At 48.9% G+C, this 21,855-nt stretch overlaps 1 protein-coding gene and 1 pseudogene across 1 annotated transcript in view; both read left to right on the forward strand.

The window, feature by feature from the left end:
- SLC43A3 (solute carrier family 43 member 3) overlaps positions 1-21,368 on the forward strand; it is a 48,289-nt gene extending 26,921 nt beyond the window's left edge. Inside the window, 12 exon segments of the mRNA XM_033121416.1 lie at positions 5,947-5,993; positions 8,816-8,925; positions 9,154-9,246; positions 12,155-12,291; positions 13,370-13,465; positions 14,523-14,629; positions 14,632-14,697; positions 14,916-15,035; positions 18,951-18,999; positions 19,001-19,123; positions 19,751-19,877; positions 20,425-21,368. Coding sequence (XP_032977307.1) covers positions 5,947-5,993; positions 8,816-8,925; positions 9,154-9,246; positions 12,155-12,291; positions 13,370-13,465; positions 14,523-14,629; positions 14,632-14,697; positions 14,916-15,035; positions 18,951-18,999; positions 19,001-19,123; positions 19,751-19,877; positions 20,425-20,697 — 1,348 coding nt within the window. The 3' untranslated portion in view covers positions 20,698-21,368.
- On the forward strand, positions 2,848-3,277 carry LOC117030993 (40S ribosomal protein S23-like; annotated as a pseudogene).
- Positions 21,369-21,855: the final 487 nt, after the last annotated feature.

A 21,855-nucleotide genomic window follows, 5' to 3' on the forward strand; every position in this document is an offset into this window, starting at 1 on the left:
GGTTTACAGGCTTCTTTTCCATCTTGTCCAGGTCTGAAAGCAGGAGTGGTGTCAGCAAAATATGGCTTCACCTTGTTAGGTGTCTGGTATAATTGAGCCAAGAGACAATATCGTGTCCTGCTCTGAGCCTCTTTTGAGGTGTTAATGTAATATTGGATTTCCCTCATTACATAACCCATTTATCCATTCCCCTTACCTTCCGTTACCATTTTTCCTCTGTCCATGTGTCCCCAAACAGCTGCACCTGGGGAAGGGACAGTGGGTTCAGTCTGGACCACAGGCAACAGTACCAGTCTAGCCAGCGCCTGGCTCTCAGTCCACTTCTGTCCAGACAGGGTGAGGTTACACGGGGGCAGGAAGAGTGGGCTGTCTAGCACCAGGCAGCCTAGCTGCTTTCACCGTTAGCCCCGATTTTGTCAGATGAGATGAAGGCACATCCTGCCCCATCCGGCCCTTAGGAATTATAACATAAAGGTTACAAACGGTGACAGTTGCTCACTTAGGAATCATCCCTGTTTCCATTCCTTGTAGATACAGCCCTGGTCCTGTGACCACTGTGTGGTGGGGAACAAAAAAAAAAAAGTTGAGGTGCTGTGGGGCAGAAAGAATACCAGCACCTTCCCCACCCGCTCTGCCCCGGAAAAACAGAGACATCTGTCCAGCGGGACACTCCTTTAGGCCCCCTCATGTTGAGTGTGAGCGCGTACTTGTGAAGGCATGTAAGCCAGCCCTTCATGCCCTCATCTCCCTCCGTTTCCCACAACCAGTGTTTCGATTGCTTGATAGAGTTCCCTATTAAACTGGTACCCGAGGAGAATGTCTCTGTCCAGGGTTGGGTAGCATGGGCTCTAAAGGGTGTTCCTTGGTCTGAAGAAACGATGGCCAGCCATCCAAACTGGTGCAGTACGGCTGCTTTTGCAGCACTCGCGCGTGTGCATCTGCACCGGCAGCCACGCCCAGTCCGAGTTCGTGTCTATTCCATTTGTAGCTGCCCAGGGCTTCCAGCATCAGCCTCTCTTGCTGGCTCTGTTCAGGGCCTTCTCCCCAGGGAACCTGCCACATGGCCACCTGCCGGCTCTGTCTCTTTTGCTGACAGGTAGAACAGCTCTTACTGGCCCTTTGTGCCTCAGAGGATGTCGGAGGACTACGTATGGATCCAGCCCATCTCAACACGGCAGCGTCTCCCATCTCCACTCGGTTCATGGACCCAGGGGGCCACCTTAAGCGAGCACATAGAGACGTCTGTTTGTGGACCTCAGTCGTTATCTGAACCTGAGAGGGGTTTTTCTAACAGTCATCGACATGTCCTACTGTAATGCAGCCCTCAGGTGCCATCGTGATTTCCACAGGCTACACTCCCATCCAGGCATCCTTTCACAGACCAGGTGTCCGTTGCCCTCTGCCTGACCATATATGCCAGGTCGTTGGCCACTGCCCAGGAGTGGGCTTTTTCCATTGTTCAGTTCTTCCATCTCTGCTAGGAAACTAGCCCGCAGCTCAGCCCAGCGAGCTGCTCTGTTTTCACCTCCTTTGATCTGAAAGGGAGCCTTCCCGACAGGATACCGTCCATTCAGCATGGAACTGCCGCCCACAGCCAAGCAGCTCTTTGTTGGTCAGTGAAGAGTCCTTTATAGGGCACTGTCCAAGTGACAGGCGAATCTGGCCGCTCCTCACGCCGTCCCACAGTCAGTCCTTGGGGCAAAGAGGCTGCTTTGTCCTCCCCCTCGCATTCCCCAGGCAGCGGGAGCCGGTATCAACCATTTCCGTGTAATTAGGGAACTCTTCTGAGCACGGCGTTAGAGCGTTTCTCCATTATCATCCAAGACATTATGGGCGTTTCACGTCTTAAGATCATTTTATGCCCTTCAGTCATTGGTGAAGCTTCAATTAATATCTGATAACAAGATAATAAATGCCCCTCAGATGGAAATTCTCTGATTCAAAGTCCGGTAGTCATCGTTGAGAGGTGCCCACAGGCTTTTGCCACAGCCCCAGTCTAGGCTGCACGTGGGCTACGGCATAGAATGTGTCCCCACCAGCATTCCAGCATTCCAGTGCATGCTGTGTTCCCATGTAGCATGTCCAGGGACGTGGCTTGAAGAGCAGGCTTACACACCTTCTGTTTTTTAATACTACGTAGGGGAACCATGTCCGTCCCCACAACATAATCAGGTCAAAGAGACACAAGCACTTCCCACAAATGCTGTTCAAACATACCAATTCTCCTACAAACTTATTCCTTCAACCTCAGTTCCTTCCATTCCTAATGGGAGTCTCCATTAGGATTTTATCAACAAGTTTGGGGTTCATAGTACGAGGTAAAAGAAGTGTTCCCCAAGGTGACATATCAGCCATTCTCACAAAACAAGTAAAGGAAACGCAGTTTCTTTACATAAAGCCTGTTTAAACATCCCAACTTTTGCAGTCTTATCAACCCTTACAACTTCAGGTTCTCTCATAAAAACCATAGCCCACCTCAGGGCTTCACCGGTGGGTTCTGGTATCAGAGCACGTGAGGCTCCTATTTCAAGGAATCCTGAAACTTCTCTTTTTCACCCCCTGACCAATATTTACCCACCCTTGTGAAAAAGAGTTTGGGTCCCCAGTGAGGGACCAAGGGACTCTGTCCCTTTTGTCAATCTTTAACTTGATTAATCTGCCACAAGCTATCGCTGGTCCGGTTTCTTCTTGTAAACTCTGTCTCCTGACTTTAATTGTTTTTCTAAACTGGGGTAAATAGACTGGACTTGTTTGGGGACACTTTAAGGCTGGGGGACCAGCAGGGGCTCCCCTTGACCACCCAACCTTTGGCAGTGCTGTTTCAAAACAGTGCGTGGCGCTAGCAGGATGAGCAAGTATCATGGTCTTCATACTGCCAGGAAGTTTCTTAGCTGCTGATGAGATCGGACGTGGCATGACGACCAGTACAGGAAAGCCCATTTGGGCCCAGCCCTGAAGGTCAGCGCTTTGAAGGCACTTCCCAAGCAATGGGGACTGTGCTGGAAGAAGTTGGGGTGGAAGCCAAACAGCCAAATTCTGCTGTCAGGAAGGATGTCAGGGTCTGGCTGATGAAAAATGGCAAACGCATCACAGCCTTTGCACTCAGTGATGGGTGTTTGAATTTCATGGAGGAAAATGATGAAGTTCTGGTTGTTAGATTCCATCGCAAAGGTCGTGCTATTGGTGACATTCCCGGAGTCCACTTTCAAGTTGTCAAAGTCACCAGTGTCTCTCGTTGGCCTTATTCAAAGGCAAGAAGGAAAGGCCACAATCCTAAGTTTTAATGGTGAAAACATGGTACTATTTGCTGTCTTCACCTTATTCCTTAACAACCATTTAAAAATATCTACCCTGCAAAGACTAATCCCTTGTTTCTTTCCATTCTCCTGTTAAGTAACCTAATATGTTTATCAGCATCCGTAAGACTCATGAGGGGAAGCTGAGACAGCAAATTCAGTAAGGCTTTTGACCTGTTTTTTGGTTTTGCAGCAATAAGGTTCTGTGGGGGGCCCACGTGAAAGGGGCCCCCTTAGCCACAGCATTTATTATACCGTGGTCTGGGTAATGGCCATACTCAGCGATGACTTTCCTGGTCGTCAGGAAAGCCAGTTCCACGCGGCTTGCACACAAAGTGTATCAGCTGCTTCGTCTGGGGTGCTCCACTTGCCATTGATAGAGGGACACAGACCCTATACTGGTTTTTATCCAGTCTATCGGGCTGGCCGTTCCCTCAGGAACAGCCTCCTGTGTGTCTGGATCACCTATAGCCATCTATGATTTTTCCATCGTGAGCTGTGGGTCCAAACATGCTCTTCCACTCTGCCACATTCAAAGCCAAAGACACAGCCCCAAGTTAATGACTCATGGTCCATTTCAGGAGAGATTTCTCAGGAAGCTGATAAGGCCAATCCACAAAATGAAACAATTCCTTCACATGATGCCCCCTGGTTTCAATGGTATCTTGGTTTTGCTCTCCTCTCGCACTAACTGCCTTCTTGGGGAGCAGAGGTCATAGAGGTACTTTCTGTTGTCCCTGCATAATTTTTCCCTTGGCACATTGGCTTTGAGGCTGGTGGCTAAAACTCAGACTGACCCAAATCTGAACTTGGTCTAGCATCAAGGTCTGACCCAGCTCTCTCTTTTAATTTCATTTTAGCGATGACAGGTAGCTGTAGCCAAGAGATCGTCTAGTTCACATTTTTCTTGTTAGTTTGCAATTTCTTATGCATCCAGTGAAGCAACTCCCCAAGAGGTAGATCTATCTCTAAATTCTGTTGGTAACTTTTACCTATAGTGACTAACGGAGGCACAGTGGCTGCTCACACCATGATGGACTACATGGCCCCCCAGGAATCTGAGATTCTTTATCCCACACCTTTCCACCCTTTTTCTTCCCAAACCACAGGTTTCCACGAGCCAGGGCCGTTGTAGCAAATCCTACCTCACTGACACCAACTCTGTTGAAAAACCTACACTTCTCCTGCGTCTTTCTCTTTTCCTTTCTCCCATAGAACACTTTATGTCTAACACTGCTGGTCACCAAATGTGTGGGGAGGTTTCCTACACTGTGCAATTTTGTGACACCAGCTAGGTGTCCTACAATTTAGCTCAATTCTGACATTCTCTATCTGAAGAGAGAGTCAGATCTCACAGGAAAGGGCTCAGTCCCACGAGATGCCCCCCCCCCTTTAGATGCCATCCACAAGTGGTAGGTACCCACAAGTTCTGTCTGATTTGGCTACAAATTGGAGGTTTCCGGACCCCCTCCCCCCACACCCATTTGTGATTGATTATTTGCTAGAACAGTTCACAGAACTCAGGGAAGCACTTAGGCTTACTAGTTCTTTAAAGGACATGATGAAGGAGACAGATAGACAGACAGATGAAGAGATGTGTAGGAAAAGGTCTGGCGGGTCCCGAGCACAGGAGCTTCTGTCCCTGTGGAATTGGGCTGCTATGGGGCTGTGTCACCCTCCTGCTATGTAGGTGTATTCAGCCTGGAAGGTCTGAACCCCATATATATTCAGGACTCTGTGGAGGCTTCGTCACGTGGGCGTGATCAATTATTAACTCCTTTCCAGCCCCTCTCTCCTCTCCAGACAAGTGTGTGTGGGGACAGGGCTGCGAATTCCAAGCTTCGAATCATGGCTTAGTCTTGCTGGTGACCGGCCCCCATTCAGGAGCCCACTCAGGTTGCTTCATCAGAACAAAATATCCTCTAATGCTCTTATCAGTGGGGATTTACAAGGGCTTTAGGAGGCCTGTGTCAGGGGCGGGGGACAAAGATTAAACACATATTTGTTATTATAAATCACAATATTACACTAAAGTACTGCTTTTATTACCCCACGCCTTACAAGACTCCCAAATTGCTAAACGGTCTCGATAACCTTGGGGTTGTGGTCCTGAAATTATAGCTCCCTAGAATTTTAAGCTTAAGGTCTATATCAGTCCAATGATTTCCTTCTAGATTCATCCAGAAAAGGTTATTGAGGCCCAGAGAGGTGCAGTGCCTTGCCCAAGGTCACACAGCAAAGAGGATTTAGGATTCAAGGTTTTATATTTTTTTTTTATTTTATTCGGGAAGGGGAACAGGACTTTATTGGGGAAAGTGTGTATTTCCAGGACTTTTTCCAAGTCAAGTTGTTGTCCTTTTCCATCTCAGTTGCAGGGGGCACAGCCCACCATCCCTTGCAGGAGTCAAGGAGTTGAACTGGCAACCTTGTGGTTGAGAGCCCACTGGCCCATGTGGGAATCGAACCAGCAGCCTTCGGAGTTAGGAGCATGGAGCTCCAACTGCCTGAGCCATCGACTCAAGGGTTTGATTCATAGACCAGACCCTAACCCTTTTCTCAAAGGGATTGGCCTATTGGGACTTCAACCACTCTGTCCCTCCAGGTTTCTCTTTTCTTGACAACATTCTCCATCTCCCATTGTGTATTTCAGATTTTTCTACACTAGTGCCATGCTCATCATAACCTCCATCTCTGCAGGTGAGTGCTGTCAGCTGGGTGGGAGGGACACCTAGAGCTCAGGGGCCCTGGTGGGTAGGGCAAGTGCAGAAGGTGATGTCAGGACACACTGACCTCCACAGTTATTTGGAGATCCACAGACCTTGAGCTTGAGGGAATCCTTGAAAGAGTTACTGCGGGTCTGTGAAAACAGTTTAGTCTACTGTGAAATGTGAAAAATAAGGACAATAGAGGGATTGCTTCTGAGAGTAAAATTTATTCAAAAGATCACATCCGGGGGCCAGGCTGGTGGCTCAGGCGGTTAGAGCTCCGTGCTCCTAGCTCCAAAGGCTGCCGGTTCGATTCCCACATGGGCCAGTGGGCTCTCAACCACAAGGTTGCCGGTTCAATTCCTCGAGTCCCGCAAGGGATGGTGGGCTGTGCCCCCTGTAACTAGCAACGGCAACTGGATCTGGAGCTGAACTGCGCCCTCCACAACTAAGACTGAAAGGACAACAACTTGACTTGGGGGGGGAAAAAAGTCCTGGAAGTACACACGGTCCCCCCCCAAAAAAAAGGTCCTGTTCCCGTCCCCCAATAAAAAAATCTTTAAAAAAAATTTTAAAAAAAAGATCACATTCTTCCTCTTCTATTTGTTCAAATGTTCTCTCTTTTAAAAATGAAATGGTAATAGGAATGACAGTGGTTTTTGAAAATATCCTTACTTAGCAGGGCAAAAGTTGACCACCCTACTGTAGTCAAAAGTTTTCTTTTCAAATTTCACTGGTCTATAAACATATAAAATTCCCAAAGTCTGGGGAATTCCAATCCAGGTTATTTCCCCCGTATGTAGAGGAGAAAACTGAGGCTGGAGAGAGACCTCTGGCAAAGACTTGCTCAAGGCCACAGAGCAAGTTAGTAGAAGGTGGGACCCCTGGCTGGTCAAGAGACAGCTTCCCATATTCCTCCCCAGTGTCAGTTCACTTGGCTCAATTTTGGGGTTAGGAAGTAACAGCACATAACTCTTGTGTGTGTGGTACCTGCACTGACGCTGGAGGGCGCCACAGGGTCACCTCCACCTGTGCCCAGTAAACACCACTGAGCGTTTTTTTCCATACAGATCTCATGGCACCTTGAGTCAGTTATTTAAAACCACTCTCCTCATCAAACTTGCTTCATCTTTCCTAAATGCCTGTCACTGATTTTCAAGTGGCTGAACGTGGAGGGTATGTCTGACTCTCGTTTGTGAATCATTTGAGCAACAATTCCCCTTCCTTTTTGTGGTTTGGAAAAAGTGTTGGGACCACACTGTTCCTATTGTGAAAGGAATCTCAAGCAACCTTTAGTGCATTAGGAGAGATGTACCTTTTATAAAGACAGAAATTGAGTGGTAACTAGTGTGAACACGCTACAGTGGGCACTTAACCATGCTTCTCAAGGTGTAGGACAATCGTTAACTCAGAGGACATTAGAAGTACACACATGCTACACACATGGAATCACCCACCTGGTGGAAAAGTTATTCCCTTCTTATTTCCCTTTCAGTGCTCTGATTTCATGAAGGAAGGACTTCATGTGGGGCTGGTATGATTTTAACATTGTGGCAGGAGCAGGTTTCAGGCTTTGAACATTCTGAGGGCAACTGCATCCAGTTACAATTTAATGATATTGTTTTCCTTTCATTGTATTTATTTATTTTTTAAAGTCTGCCCTATTCTTTTTTTTAATTTAAATTTTTTATTGGGGAATATTGGGGAACAGTGCGTTTTTCCAAGGCCCATCAGCTCCAAGTCATTGTCCTTTAATCTAGTTGTGGAGGGCGCAGCTCACTGGCCCATGTGGGAATGGAACCGGCAACCCTGTTGTTCAGAGCTCGGGCTCTAACCAACCCAGCCACCCCACTGCCCCTCACTGCATTTATTTTTACTTTCTATCCATGACAAGCAAGACAAGTTGCTTTTCATTTACAGTAATGATACAAAGTTTCCTTTAAAAATAATAGATTTGTTTTGGATAGGAGTGAGTCAACTTAAAGAAAATGTTTCAGCAAAACAGGCATGGGTTATGGCTCAAATCATAAAGGGGGGCAGAGATCTGTGGTTTGGGAAAGACTAATTTCTTAAGCTTCCCACTCCCACCACCACTGCGCCCCGACATTTTAGTTGTTCTGCTGTTACCCAATACTTTCCAGGCCTATTGTAATGATTTTTAAAATTTTTTTATTTTGCATGTGGGTCTTTTCAAGGGCAAGAAGTGTTCTTTACTCATCTTGCATTTCCAATGTCAAAAGCACAATGCCTGGCATAAAGGAAATGTTCAAAGTTTAATGAACAAAGAAAGGACAATCCATGGCCATTGTCTCAGATCTCACAGCACACCAGGAAGCAGGCAGAGTAGGGACTGTTATTCCCATTTACAGGTGAGGTGACTGAGTCACAGATTCAGAATCTGGCTCACAGTCACGCAGCGAATTAGAGGCGGGGCTTGGGGGCAGAGTCCAGGCTTCTCTGCCCCATAACGTCAAGGGTGAATAGAGGATTGCTTGTGTTTGGTGAAGGAGCGGAGCAGTGGCGTCACTCTGAGTCCCGCCCCTATCTGTGAACATCCAGGCCTGCCACAGACCAAGGGCCATCTTTGCTGGGACCGAGAAGGTGGCTCAGAAACCTCTGCAGGGTCCCACCGTGGGGACATTTGGGGGAGCCCTGAGCAGGACCCTAAGACCCCAACTTCTGGAGGGAGGGCTGGCTAGAATTGGGGCCCTGCCCCAGGGTTGTCAGGGATTTGGAGCAGGCGGAAGCCGCATTGGAGGCTTCCTGTTTCAGTCGCCCTGTAACCTGACCCGCCTCTGCCCTTGATTGGTCCAGACTCAGCGCTGCGGCTCTTCCGGCCCATGCACATGCTCACTCTGTGTGTGTGTGTGGGGGGGGTGTGGGGGGGGTGGGGGCGCCTCCTGTTTCTGATCACCAACCTGCAGGTGAGAGCCTGCCTTCATCCCAGGCACCTGGCAAGAGGCTGGAGAGGGCGGGGGAGGGCCAAGCACTTTTCTGCATGGGCTGCCTCACATGGGGTTGGCCCAAGCCAGGGCGGTAGTTCCTGGCTGGAGGGTGGTCTGGGAATAAGGAGGGCCTGGCACATGCTGGGTGCACAGGAAATATTTATTTCATGAATAAATAAGTGATTCAGGCTGGTCACGTGTTCCCAGATTGGAAACCTGTTTGGCAAACAATGCTCAACCATCATCACCCTCTACAATGGGGCATTTGATTCTTCCTCAGCGGTCTTCCTTATCATTCAGGTAAAAATTAGCAACAGCCAATATTTATTGAACCCTTACATATACCAGACACTTGTTTTGTGAACTTTGCATGATTTCTCTCTACCAACGCTTCTGCGGCTGGTAAATGTGATACTTCGACTGGAACCCTGGCCTGTCTGGTTCTAGAACCCCAGCTTGTGACACGTAAGCCCCATTCTTTACACTTACAAAGGGTTTCGGGCAGAGGCTAAGAGAAGGTGTGGCTATGATATGCTTGGGCCAGTGTTGGGCAGAGGGTGGGAGCCCTTTGGGATGGAGTGTTTGCACCTGTATGCATCTGGTTGGTCACGGAGGAGAGATATAGCTAGTGAGGATTGCAGGGGCAGACACAGAGGCCTCTCCAGCTCTCCGGAGGGCTCACGCTGGGGTTCAGGGGGATGGGTACCAGGCTAGTAATGGTCCACCCAGGCACCATTCTACCTTCTTCATTGCTAACAATTTCATCTGGGCAGTGATGTGCGCAGCCCAAGGGATCAATCTTGATTGATCTAAGCCAATTGGCAATCCCTTTTCCCCTGGTTAGTGATGGGTTGAGGTGGTCATATTTTCCAGTCCTTATTAACGAGATGAAGGTGGTATATACTGGAAGACTTTAAGCGACAGTTTCCTCCCTGATGGAAGGTGAGAGCAGAGCAAAAAGAAAACCTTCCTCCTTGGTCTCCTTCCCACCCTTCCTCTCTGCATGTTGTGGGAGGATGTGATAGCTGGAATTGTGGCTGCCATACCGGAATTACGAAACAACCAGCTGGAGGACAAAAGCTGGCACACGAGGAATGACTGAGTGAAAGCAATGAAACCTGCCCAACCTGGGACTTCCCTTTGGGCTTGTGTTAGGCCAGAGGCAGCTGGCACAACCTGTGGGCCATGGGGGAAGAGAAGAGGATCTCTGGGCCTCACGACCCAGACATGAGACAGCTTCGTCTCCTGAGCAGCTTGGCTTGGAGGGTCACCCAGAGACGGAGCCCCTCAGGTACTTGCTCAAGCCTTCCTACCTCTGGTACAAGATCCACTTTCCAGGTTGTCCCTCTTCCCCCTGGACGGGACTTCCTTTCTCTCTCCCCTTCTTAGCGTGGAAAGGAGAGAGAGTCCCAGAGCAGGAGTGGGAGTCCTTAGTTCCAGCTGACCTTGCTGCTGCTCTTCATCGCGCCTCTCTGGACCTCACTGTCACCGTCTGCAAAACGGGGAGGTTGGGCTAGATCGATGGTCTCCAAACTGGTTGTTGAGGAACACTGAGGGGTCCCCTTCAATGTTATATCAGTCACCAAGGAGGATGAGGTGACGATCACTGGCCACTCCCCGCTGATGTGGTTTGTGAGTTGAACTTTTATGTCAAATTTTGTTTGAACAAAAGAACTTTGCTGCTATTGAAAAACAGAAGGCAGTGGGTTAGGCGATCTCTGAGATGCCACGCTCGGAGGCGCTCTAGGGCTGTGGGATGAAGGCCACGCTGTCTCCCCCGCCGCTGGGTGAGCCCTGGGCTGAGGGAGAGCTGTGTGTGCCAGGCGTCCTCGGTCAGCTTCCAGGGTGGAGGGCAAGAGGACTCGTTCTTGGAAATGGAGTCCCTGCCCCTGCTTCTTACACTGACTTTATTTTTTTTGTGTATGACAAAATAGGGATAATATGAAACGTACCATCTTAACCATTTTTAAGTGTACAATTCAGTGGCATTAAATTCATTCATATTGTTGTGCAACCATCACCGCCATCCATCTCCACAACTCTTTCCAACCTTGTAAAACTGAAACTCTGTACCCCGTAAACAATAACTCCCCATTCCTTCTTCCCCCAGCTCCTGGCAATCACCACTCTATGTCGCGTCCAGCGTCCAGCGCAACACGGGCAGTGAAGGTGCGAGAAGGGGAGGCTTTGGGTTAAGTTTTTAAGAAAGAAAGAAACAGAGACTTAATGCAGTTAAATCTCAGAAGGCCAGGGGTCTCACAGTCATGAAAGACTGGAGCCCCTAATCGGACTGACTGGTGGCTTTTATTGCTACGCATACAAGGGACTAACGTTGTTTTTGACACGGTCTGTGAGACTCATTTATCACGTCATAGAGACAACCCCAACCAGTTATGTTGGTCCCCAAACAGCCGAAGCAGAAAGTCCTATGATGACTGAGGTGAGGTATGCGACTCCCTAAGGGACATATATCACATGTCGAAACTGCTCCATAGAGCTGAGCAGAGAGGGCTTGATCTTTATCGCTCTCTTGATCTCTCTCCCAATTAGGTGAGAGGGAAAACCAGAGTCAGCAGTGGTTTTTCCCAGGCAGGGGGAAGGGGAGGCAAGGCCCCTTCCCAGATCTTTCTAAGGCAGCTCATCGGGGGTCTCCACACGGTTCCTCCTGGCTTGAGTTGTCCCCCTCCCCCCCCCCCCCCCCGTGGGGAATCTTACTCGTCATTGGCTGCAAACCCTCTTTTGGAGACTAGATAGACACATGAGGTGTAAAACATCAAGATAAAACAAAGTCCCAAAAAGGCACAGTCTCACAGACTCTTCTTTCCTTAAGGAAAGACATGGGGGCACAATCGGCTAGGCTGTTGTGTGACAACAATTCTACTTCCTGTTTCCGTGAATTTGGCTACTCCAAGTACCTCTTATAAGTGGGATCACATGACATGTGCCGCTCGCTTACCAAGTGGGTATTTGTCCTTTTGTGACTGGCTTATTTCACTTAGCATCATGTCCTCAAGTTTCATCCATGTTGTAGCACATGTCAGGGTCTCCTTCCTTTTTAAGGCCAAATAACGTCCCACTGTATAGCTAGACCACATTTTGCTTGTCCATTCATCTGTGACAGACACGTGGCTTGCTTCTACCTTTTGGATATTGTGAATTTGCTGCTGTGACCACAGCTGTCACAATGACTTCCCTTCTTTTTCTGCAGTTCCTTTATGAGCAGGGCATCAGCCTCAGGGACCCCATCTTCCTCTCTGTCTGCAGTGCCTGGCCTGTTGGGCGTACCTTCCTCCTGATGCCCCAGGGACACACCTCCTACCCACTGCCCCCCAACTACAGCTACGGGTAAGGATTGTCACCAGAGCCCCTCACCTGACCTGGGGTAGGAAGCAGGGGACATGGTTACAGCAGGGCAGAGGAAACCTGTCACAAGAGAGGACTAGAACAGGGGTCTATCCGTTAGCTATTGCTGCATAACAAGCCACCCCCAAACTCAGTGGCCTAGAATATTATGCATTTATTATTTTTTCACAAACCTGTGGGTAGCTGACTAGTTCCACTGATCAGGGACAGACTTGGATGACAGGCTCACTCATGTCCCGATCATCTGGTGGGCTAGCTGGGGGCCGGCTGGTCTCCGATGGCCTCCCTCACATGGAGTTTGTCTGGCAGTCATTTGGGGTGACAGGGGTATCTGGGTTACCTGGCTCTCATCCTCTAGCAGGCTAGCCTGGGCTTGTTCACAGAGTGGTTTCAGGAGAAAGTGTAGAAGTGCCCAGGTTTTCTTAAAGTTGAGGGTTGGAAATGGCACATCCATGACAACACCAGCCCAGATTCAGGGGGTAGGGAATAGTCAAGGCTGCAGTCCCATTGCAAAGGGTGGGGCACAGAGGAGGTGACGACGTGTGACTGTTTTGCAGTCTATCACCACGAGCAGTAGAGGGAGGGCACACATGACATGTGCCGCTCGCTTACCATGTGCAGACTCCATGTGCTCTCTGGTTTCATCTTGCGAGCATCCTCTCGGATACATTCCCTCATCTCCATTTTCCCAGTATGAAAATTGTGGCTCAGAAAGGGGAGGGTTGAGCCATGTGGCCAGCTGGGAAGAGGCCGAGCTGGGATTTGAACCCAGGCCTGTCCTACTCTTCCTACATTTCCAGTGATTTCCAAACTTCACTGCCTATTAGAATCACTTGGATCACATGGAGATCAAAAACTATGGAAGCCTGGCTCTCACACCCCAGCATTCTGATTTCACTGGTCTGGGCTGTGACCTGCACACTGCGGTTGTTAAAAGGTGATTTCAATGTGCAGTGACATTTGGTGCTGACTGCACTCTTACCGCCAGCCTGAGTCTCATGCTCAGTCTGCAGTCCCTGACCTGGCCTGGGCTGGGCTGGTGGGGCTTCGGTTTCCACAGCCTGTGCTCTGGGAATGGCACCAGAGACGAGAAGAAGGAAAAAACTGAGCCTGAAAAGCTACATCCACAGTCAAAGGAATTCCTGTCACCAAAGGAAGGGGAGCCCTGCTGGGAAGCCCTTTTGCCTTCAGAGCCTGGCCTTTCCCTCCCTCCAGAGCTTCCCAGGAACTCAGACTCAGGAAAGTTCAAGTGGAGAAAGGACCTGGAGGATCTCTTCAGCCCCTCATTTCATAGGAGGTTCAGAGAGGCGCAAGGCTTACATCCCCTCTCTGTTCTCTGTCCCTCTTTCCTTTCTTTCTCATCTATCACACCGCCTGGCCCTGCATTCAGTCTTCCATCATTGCCTTCCCTTCGCTGTACTCCTCAATGCTAGTCTGGCTTATTTGTCCCTATTGCTTCAGGTCCCCTGGGTCTGCCTTCTCTCACTGTCCCATGTCCATTGCCGCCTCTTTTCCCTCCTCTATCTGTCTGGAGTCTTTGGTATAAACATCACAAACCACTGTTGGCTAAGGTAGAAACAACAGGATTCTGGAAAGCTCCCCAAATCAAGGGGGAAATGAACTTGCCGGGCTCCAGGGAGAGAAGAACCACGATACCTCTGGGATCTCAGTCTAAAGCTGCGGCCAGTGTGCCCCTCAAGGGAGAATGATCAAATCGGTCCACGGTGGGTGAGGAACAGAAAGAACACTTAACTCACAGTCCCATTGGGACCATGAAGAATAGGGCAGGGGAGATTTCCAGCAGAAACCAGGATCCTGGGACCAAAAGAAGGGGTTGGGTGTGGAGCTATCTGCCACGACCCCTCATGTCATCTCCTCTCCCCTTCCTTCCCTTTCCCTCCTCATTTTCTTTTCACCATCCTGGCTGAGGAAGATCAGGAAAATGTTAGTGTAAGAAGTGGCGTTGAATCCAAGCTGTGAAAGAGATCGGTTTTCAGCAGACAGAGCAGACCCCAGGGAGGGAGCGTCATGCAAGGGGGCAGGGCCAGGAAGACCAAGGTGTGGAGGTGGGGTGTACGAGTTGCAGCAGCTAGGAGAGCACGTGGATGAGATCTAGGAGGTGCGAATGGAAGGTGAGCTCTGACCTCAGGCTCTCACCCAGCCCAGCCCTCTCCTTGCCTTGTAATTCATACACAGACCCTCCTTTCCCCAACAGAGATCCCAGGACCAGGGAAGCGCCCGGAACCCCGCTCTTTCTGGAGCCATGTTCTCTCTCAGCGCTTCGCCGGGCACCCGGTATGGCTGTCTGTGGTACAGCTATGGCCTACCTCTTCATTGGCACCCTCAACTCTCTGCTGACCAACCTGGCCATTGGGGACAGGGTGCTAGGTATGTGACAGGGCGGGGAGGCAGCCCATCTGCACATCCCAGCTGAGGACTTGGAACTTCGAGGGTGCAGGGTGCTAAGCTCAGCAGGGCGATGTGCAGCAGGGCCAGGGGTATGGAGAGGAGGGTCAGACAGTCATGGGCAGGTGGGAGAATCCTGTGCTGTAAGGCAATCCTGGAAATGTCTTACTCCCCATCCCACCCCTCTCTGTCCTCTGCAGTCAGCAGCTACACAAACGCCGTTGCCATTACTCAGTTTTTTGGAGTGCTGTGTGCCCCCTGGAATGGTCTGCTCATGCACTGTCTTAAACAGAAGTACCAGAAGGAAGCACGAAATATGGGTGAGACCAAGGCATCAGAGGATCAGGGAACCAGGATGGGAGAGATCTTCATTTACCTCCATGCCCACCTTCTCGTTTGTTCTTAATCCTTTTCTACTTGTATCCATCCATCCATCCATCCATCCATCCATCCATCCATCCAACCATCCACTAGTCACTGAGTGCCAATTATGTGCCGGCCATAGTTCCAGATTCAACAATGGGCAAGGCAGTTATATCCTTGCTCTCAAGCTTTTCTCAGACTAGAGAGTGGAGAAAGGCACTACAATCTGTGAAGTAAACCCAGAGGGGCTATGGGGACACGAAGAAGAAGAGCAGATAACCTGTTCCGAAAGAGGATGGGATTGGTGTCCAGGAAGGCTTCCTGGAGGAAGTGACATCTAACCTGAACCCTAAAGAGTGAGTAAGAAGTGAGGAGATGAAGAGGAGGGCCTAGGAGAGTGGCCCAGGAATACAATGGGGTCAAGCCAGTGAAGGAGAGAGCGAAACATTGAGGAATCTGGGGCCAGGGCACAGAGCCCTGGGGGCGTGGTGGGGGGGTGGAGGTTTGGAGAGAGAGAAGTACCATGTTTCCCAGAAAATGAGACCTAGCCGGATAATCAGCTATAATGCGTCTTTTGGAGCAAAAATTAACGTAAGACCCAGTCTTATTTTACTATAATACAAGACCGGGTCTTAATATAATTAATATAATATAATATAATATAATATAATATAATATAATATAATATATAATACTGAGTCTTATATTAATTTTTGCTCCAAAAGACGCATTAGAGCTGATTGTTTGGTAGGTCTTATTTTCGGGGACGCAGGCAGCGTGCCATGCTGAGGAGCTTGCTCATACGTGACCCTTGAAAGTGTGGAGGAATGGAGGGGCGCGGAGGTATTTTAAGCTGAGGGTGTCTGGGTCAGTAGGGACAAAAGCAGAGAGTAACATTTCTCCTACAGTTTCATCCATACCTCACCCACTCCCCGGCACTGCAGTCTCTTACCCAGGCTGGAGTGTTTTAAAGCAAATCTCTGACATCAAGTCATTTCATCTGTAAATACTTCAGTTAGTATCTCTAACAAATAAGGCCTTTTTTATGTACACCTCACTATAATATCATTATCACACCTGAAACAATCCCAATAGTTTCTTGATACTATCTAATATGCGGTTCTGTTCAAATTTCCCTAGTTGTCTCAAGTACGTCTTTTTACAATTGGTTTGTTCAAATTAGGGTCTACACGATGTATTTGGTTGATGTGCCTTTTATATCTTTTGAAATGTGTGTCCCCATCTCAATTTTTTTCTGTTTTTCTGGTCGTTTATTTGTTGAAGATCCTGGGTCATTTGGCCCGTCAAACTTCCCACATTTTGGATTTGGCATCCCTTTCATGGCATTTAAAAATGTCTTTTTGACTAGGTATTTTCTGTGAACGGGCAAGTTGGAAGCCTAGGAGACTCAGTTTAATATTTTTTGGCAAGAATGAGTCACATGCAGAGCCGTGGGCTTCCAACGGGCTCCCATCAGCAGGCCCCGGTCCCGGCTGTTCCTGTTTTATGATGTTAAGATTGATCAACGGTTCCGACATCGGCAGTCTGATCGGCTCGTGTATAAGGTTTCCCATCAGCTGCCTGCCTGATGATGTTAGCAGTCAGTGATGATCAATGCCCACACCCGTAATTCTATTAGGGCTGCAAAATGGTGATTTTCTATTTCTATCTTCCCTTCTGCTTCTAGAATTCCTCTAGAAAGAAAAACTTTCCCTCATTATCTATTTTGTTACCCAGAAATAAATGCTTGGTTTTTCCTCTATTTCCATGTCATAAAAATGAAGTTGCCTTAGCAACCTCTAGGGGTGACTGCTCGTTGTTCCTCTTTGAAAGTCTCGTTTTAAATATCTTTGAATGTGTTTCAGTCCATTTCTATCACAATTCTTCTTGATGTTCAAATTGTCCCATCTTTGGCCACTGGGAACCTTATCAATCTAGTATCTGTGTCTCTTAGACGTAATCCTATCAGTTTTAGAGAGTGTCTTTACTTTCTAGCACAATGAGACGTGTAGGTCCATTTCATCGCGTATATTCCAGACTTGAAACCAGCCATTTCTCCAAGTAGCCCTGGGTCCCTGTAACGGGAAATGGTACTCAGAGGCTGCGGTCTGGATGCTAATGCTTCTAGTTCTCCTGGGTTGTCACTGCTTTTAGGCCTTGGATAGAGGTAAGATATACATACATTTTTCAGGTGAAAAAGAACATCGTGAATACCTAATACTGATATTTTAACTCAAATTTTACTTCCTTGTTTCTACGTTTGTATATATTTTTCTCCCTCTGAAAATCATGGTTCCTAGCAATACTCCTGATTTCTAACTATACATACTGATACACTATATACTATATACTCGTACATACACAATATACTATATACATATCCACATATATATCATATTTTAAAAACATATTTCATACATAAGTGCTGGTTTAGCAATGTCAATACTATTAATAATACAATTGCTACGTGCTGTTGGCCCTTCCTTCCTGCCTGCCTTCCCTCCCTCTCTCCTTTCCTTTTCTCCTCCTCCTCCTTCTTCTTTCCTCTTTCCCTCCCTCCTTTCCATTTTCATCCTTAGATTATCTCCCACAAGAGATGTAGTCAATTACTGTTTGTTATAAGTCATCAACTTGATATAAAGTTATGTTCATTGGTTTCATTTTGTTTCTAATTCTGGGGCATTGCTTTTCTTCTTTTCTTCCTATTATTTTTAAAACATTTACATATCAAACATTTACATTTTTCCAAAGCCAAAACTGTGAAACAAGATGTATTCAAAGAAATTTAGTTTCCCTCACTATTTCCTGTACTCCATTCCTTTACTCTCTCCTTGGTAATTATTTTCACTGTTTTTTTTTACTTAAAGAAAGACCATATATAAATATACTTTCTCCCTTTCTTAGATCAATGGCAGTGTATTGCACACCCTGTTCTGTAGTTTTCTTTCTGGGTAACTGTCGACCAAGCTTGAATGAATCAGGAGACTTCACTAAAATTAAGTGACAAAGTTTTATTCAAGGGTCTTAAGTGAGCAAATTACAATTCTGGAAGCACTACCAGGCAATACCCAGGGTGTTCCAAAGAAAAAGAAAAGGTGGATAGTTTTTATGGTAAAAAGCACATCCTTGAGAAAAATCAGTCCTGTCTGCTTAGCTTGGTCTGAGCTAGTGATCCTCCAGATGTCTGGTGGTCTGGACACGTGACCATTCTTTCTCCTAAGTCCTTCAGAGGGTCACCTACATACCTCCAGCCATTGATGCACAACTGAAACGTTCTAAAGCACATTCCCAGGCTTCAGAAAAATAAAATCGTTTCTCTCATGTTTCAGCCCCCTTGACTTTCGTCAGCTTGGCTATCGTGACTCCAATTTGTTTCTTCACTTCTTCCTCATCCCCGTCCTGCTCCACAGCGGGGCCCTGCCCTCACTCCTTTAGCCGCTGCCTAGTTCTCTATTATGTGGCTGCAACATGGTTCATGCAGCATTCCCCTCTTGAGGGCTATTTGGAAGGTTTCCAGTCTTTTGCTATGACCAGTAATGCTACTTGGACTATCTGGCTCTGGGTTGTCAGGGGGCAGAGCAGATGTGGAGCCTGTTAGGAGGCCATTGTAATAATGTATGAGCGAGTTGCTGGCGGCCTACAAGATGAGTCAGTGGGGATGGAGAGGAGTGATATTTAGGAGGTAATTATCAGCAGTTATTGATGGATGGGAGATGGGGCATGTGGGAGAGGATGAATCAAGAATGACCCCAGGTTGCTGCCTGGATGGTTGGGTGGGTGGTGGCTCCTCCCTTTCTCCCCATCTTCTTGCCCCCTCCCTGCCCTCCATGGTGCCCCGCCAACCCAGTCCCTCCTCTTCTCCCTTGGACCAGGTTTCTCGGCCTCTGCGGCGGCCCTTTTATCAGTGGTGCTTTCGCTGGTGCCCTCTGTGCCTTGGTCCACGTCGTCCCGTCCAGTATGTCACTTTCATCCTGCAAGTGATCAGCCGCTCCTTCCTCTACAGGGGCAGTGCTGTCTTTCTTACCCTCGCATAAGTGGGCTTGGGGTGTGTTACCTAATGGGGGACACACTGGGGCAAAAAGAAGTGTGCTGGAGGTAAGGAACTGGGAGGGGAGGATAGACCTGGAGGTGGTCAGGTGGGGGAGACAGGGTCTGGGAGCAGGTGTGGGGGCGATGCCTGGAGGGGGGCTGGGGGGAGGGATAGAGCATTCATGTCGGCTCTCCCCTCTGCCTCTGTTGTCTATCTGTGAACTCCTATTCACCCTCCAGGGCCCATTTCTGTTCCAACTCTCCCAGGAATGAGTTGGAGAGAAACTGTGTTCCTTTCTTTGTGCTCTTGGCACGCACTCTAGCCTTGCTTCTTTTGATAGGGTACATGTCACCTGGCATACAATGATCTGGGTATGTGTTCTGTCTTTTCCTTGAGACCTCCCTGGGGCACAGCCCATGTCTGGGTCCCTGCTGTTTTCCCAGGGCCCAGTGCAATGCCCTCTCTGTGTTCTGTGGTTTAAAAACCTGAGCCAAGGCAAAGGGGGTGGGTAGGTGGGTGAAGGCAGGCCTAGGACAGAGGAGTCAGAAGCAAGTGGCTGACAAAGGCCCACGAGGAAGGGCAAGTTCCTACTCTATAGGTGCTGGCCCTGAAGCTCACTGCAAGCCCCTTGTCTCTCCCCAGTTTCCCTTCGGAGCACTTTGGGAAGCTCTTTGGGCTACTGATGGCCCTGTCAGCCATCGTGTCTCTGCTCCAGTTCCCCATCTTCACCCTCATCAAAAGCCCCCTCCACGATGACGGTTCTACATGAGTACTGTGAAGAGGGGCGGGGTGGTGGCCTTAGACGACCAAGGACGGCCAGACTGGGGCAACTCTGTGGGCCCCCAGCAGGGGGCACCACCACACGTGGCAGTGTCCTGACCATGGCACAGCTCTGTTGCCCTCATTTCAAACAGCTCAGCAAAGTGTAGAACAGAAGTTAAATCCGTCAGGAGAGAAAGAAAGAAAAAAGGACTGAACTTAACACACTGAGGAAAATTCCCTGATTGTGACACGGGACGACCCTCAGTTAATATTCAGGAGACGTGTGTTCTAGCCTGTGCCGCCACCAACTTCCCGTGTGATCTTGTGCAAATCGTTAAATGCTCTCGAGGCCTCTGTTTCTTCACCTGTGAAATGGACATGATATTCTTCCCCCACCCTACTTCACAGGGCAGAATGAACACTAACCTCTGCTCCTTCCTCTGGGGCGCTGTAGTGTCTGAGTAGAAAACAACGAACCGGACAGAATTCTGGTCCCTTCGCTGGTGCTGCTCTGGGTCCCCGGACTTCTCCTCATGCCTCCTCTCCTCCTCCAGGTGAATGTGATGTTGGTGCTTTTCACTCTTCGGACATTCGCCCACCCCTTCCTGGTGTACCATGAGTGCCGGCGGAAAGAAACCCTCCTGCAACAGCCTAGCTCAGAAGCCCTTGATTTTCAGCCCTGCAGATGCTTTTGCTCACCTGTGCTCACCTTAGAGGACCCTGTGTCCAGAAAGACTTTGCCCACCCAAGCTATTTGTATTAAGTACCCATTATTTTTCCTTAAAAGAAAAAACAAGCTGTATTTAACTACCAGCCAAGAGTTTTGATCAGTAAGAAAAGAATCTCAGTTGCCAAGCTGATTGACCTCGTACAGACTGAAAGCAAAGGCACGTGGAAGTTCTCCTTAGTTCCACAGCAGGAAGGAAGCATATGGCTGTGGCAGACGTGGCCTGAAGGGAGGTGATGTGATGGGAGAGAAGGTGTGTCACCTACTTCTCTAGGCCTGTTTGGCCCTGAAGCCCTCGTGTGCCTGGGCTCCGAGCTGCTGGGTGATTTTCTGGGCCTCAGCTATGCCACCTGGTGTCTAGAGATGGCACCCAGTTCGCCCTCAAAGGCACAGCCTTGGTGAGAGAATGGTGGCAAGCCTGGGGAGGTAGAGGAGCAGACGGGGTGGATGGGGGCCCCTGGGCCTGAATCCCAGGTCTGCCACTGATGCTGCTTGACCTTTGGCCGACCTTTCTCTGGCCTGAGCATCAGTTTTCCCATCTGTGAAATGAGACGGTTCTGGAGCTGGAGGTTCTTTCTGGAGCTAATGTTCCTGAAGGTTTTAAGAACAGAGAGTCAGGCCACCCACAGGGCCTTGGGAACCAGGTGGCCTGCTTGACTGCAGGATTTCTGGCAAAGCCTTTTGGGCATGTTTTCGTCTTCAAGAAGGGGGATGATTATTTACTTTGGCCATCATATAAAATTTTTCTCTGGGGGATAATTTTGCAGATAAATAAAGCATCTCTGCCTAAGGCAACTACTGCTCCTCCTCTCCAGCCTTTGGGGCTGTTTTGTGTGTGTGTGTGTGTGTGTGTGTGTGTGCACGTGTGTGCCTGCCTCATGCACCAGCCTGGGACAGTGAATGCTGGAGTGGAGATGGAAGAATCTGGATGCAGTGTCCTGGTGGGGCCGCTGGACCCCGAGGGGGGTAGGAGCCCCGAGACTAGGATCTGACCACCTGGTCGGGCTTTGGACCATCCCCCACCCCCAGGAATCTCTTCCTTTGCCTCCTCTTCCTCCCTACCCGCCTCCACCTGGACAGTCCACAACCCCAGCTGGAAGCACTAGGTGGAGTCAGGAGGTCCAGGTGTGAGTCTCACTTCTGCCACTCAGCATCTGGGCACGTGCCTTCACGTCTCTGGATCACAGTTTCCTCACCTGCAAAATGCAGTTAATCATTTCTACCCCGAGGGTGTTTGCGAGAATTTAAAGTAATTGCT

Source organism: Rhinolophus ferrumequinum, chromosome 11 (genome assembly GCF_004115265.2).
Source record: "Rhinolophus ferrumequinum isolate MPI-CBG mRhiFer1 chromosome 11, mRhiFer1_v1.p, whole genome shotgun sequence".
Classification (NCBI taxonomy): domain Eukaryota; kingdom Metazoa; phylum Chordata; class Mammalia; order Chiroptera; family Rhinolophidae; genus Rhinolophus; species Rhinolophus ferrumequinum.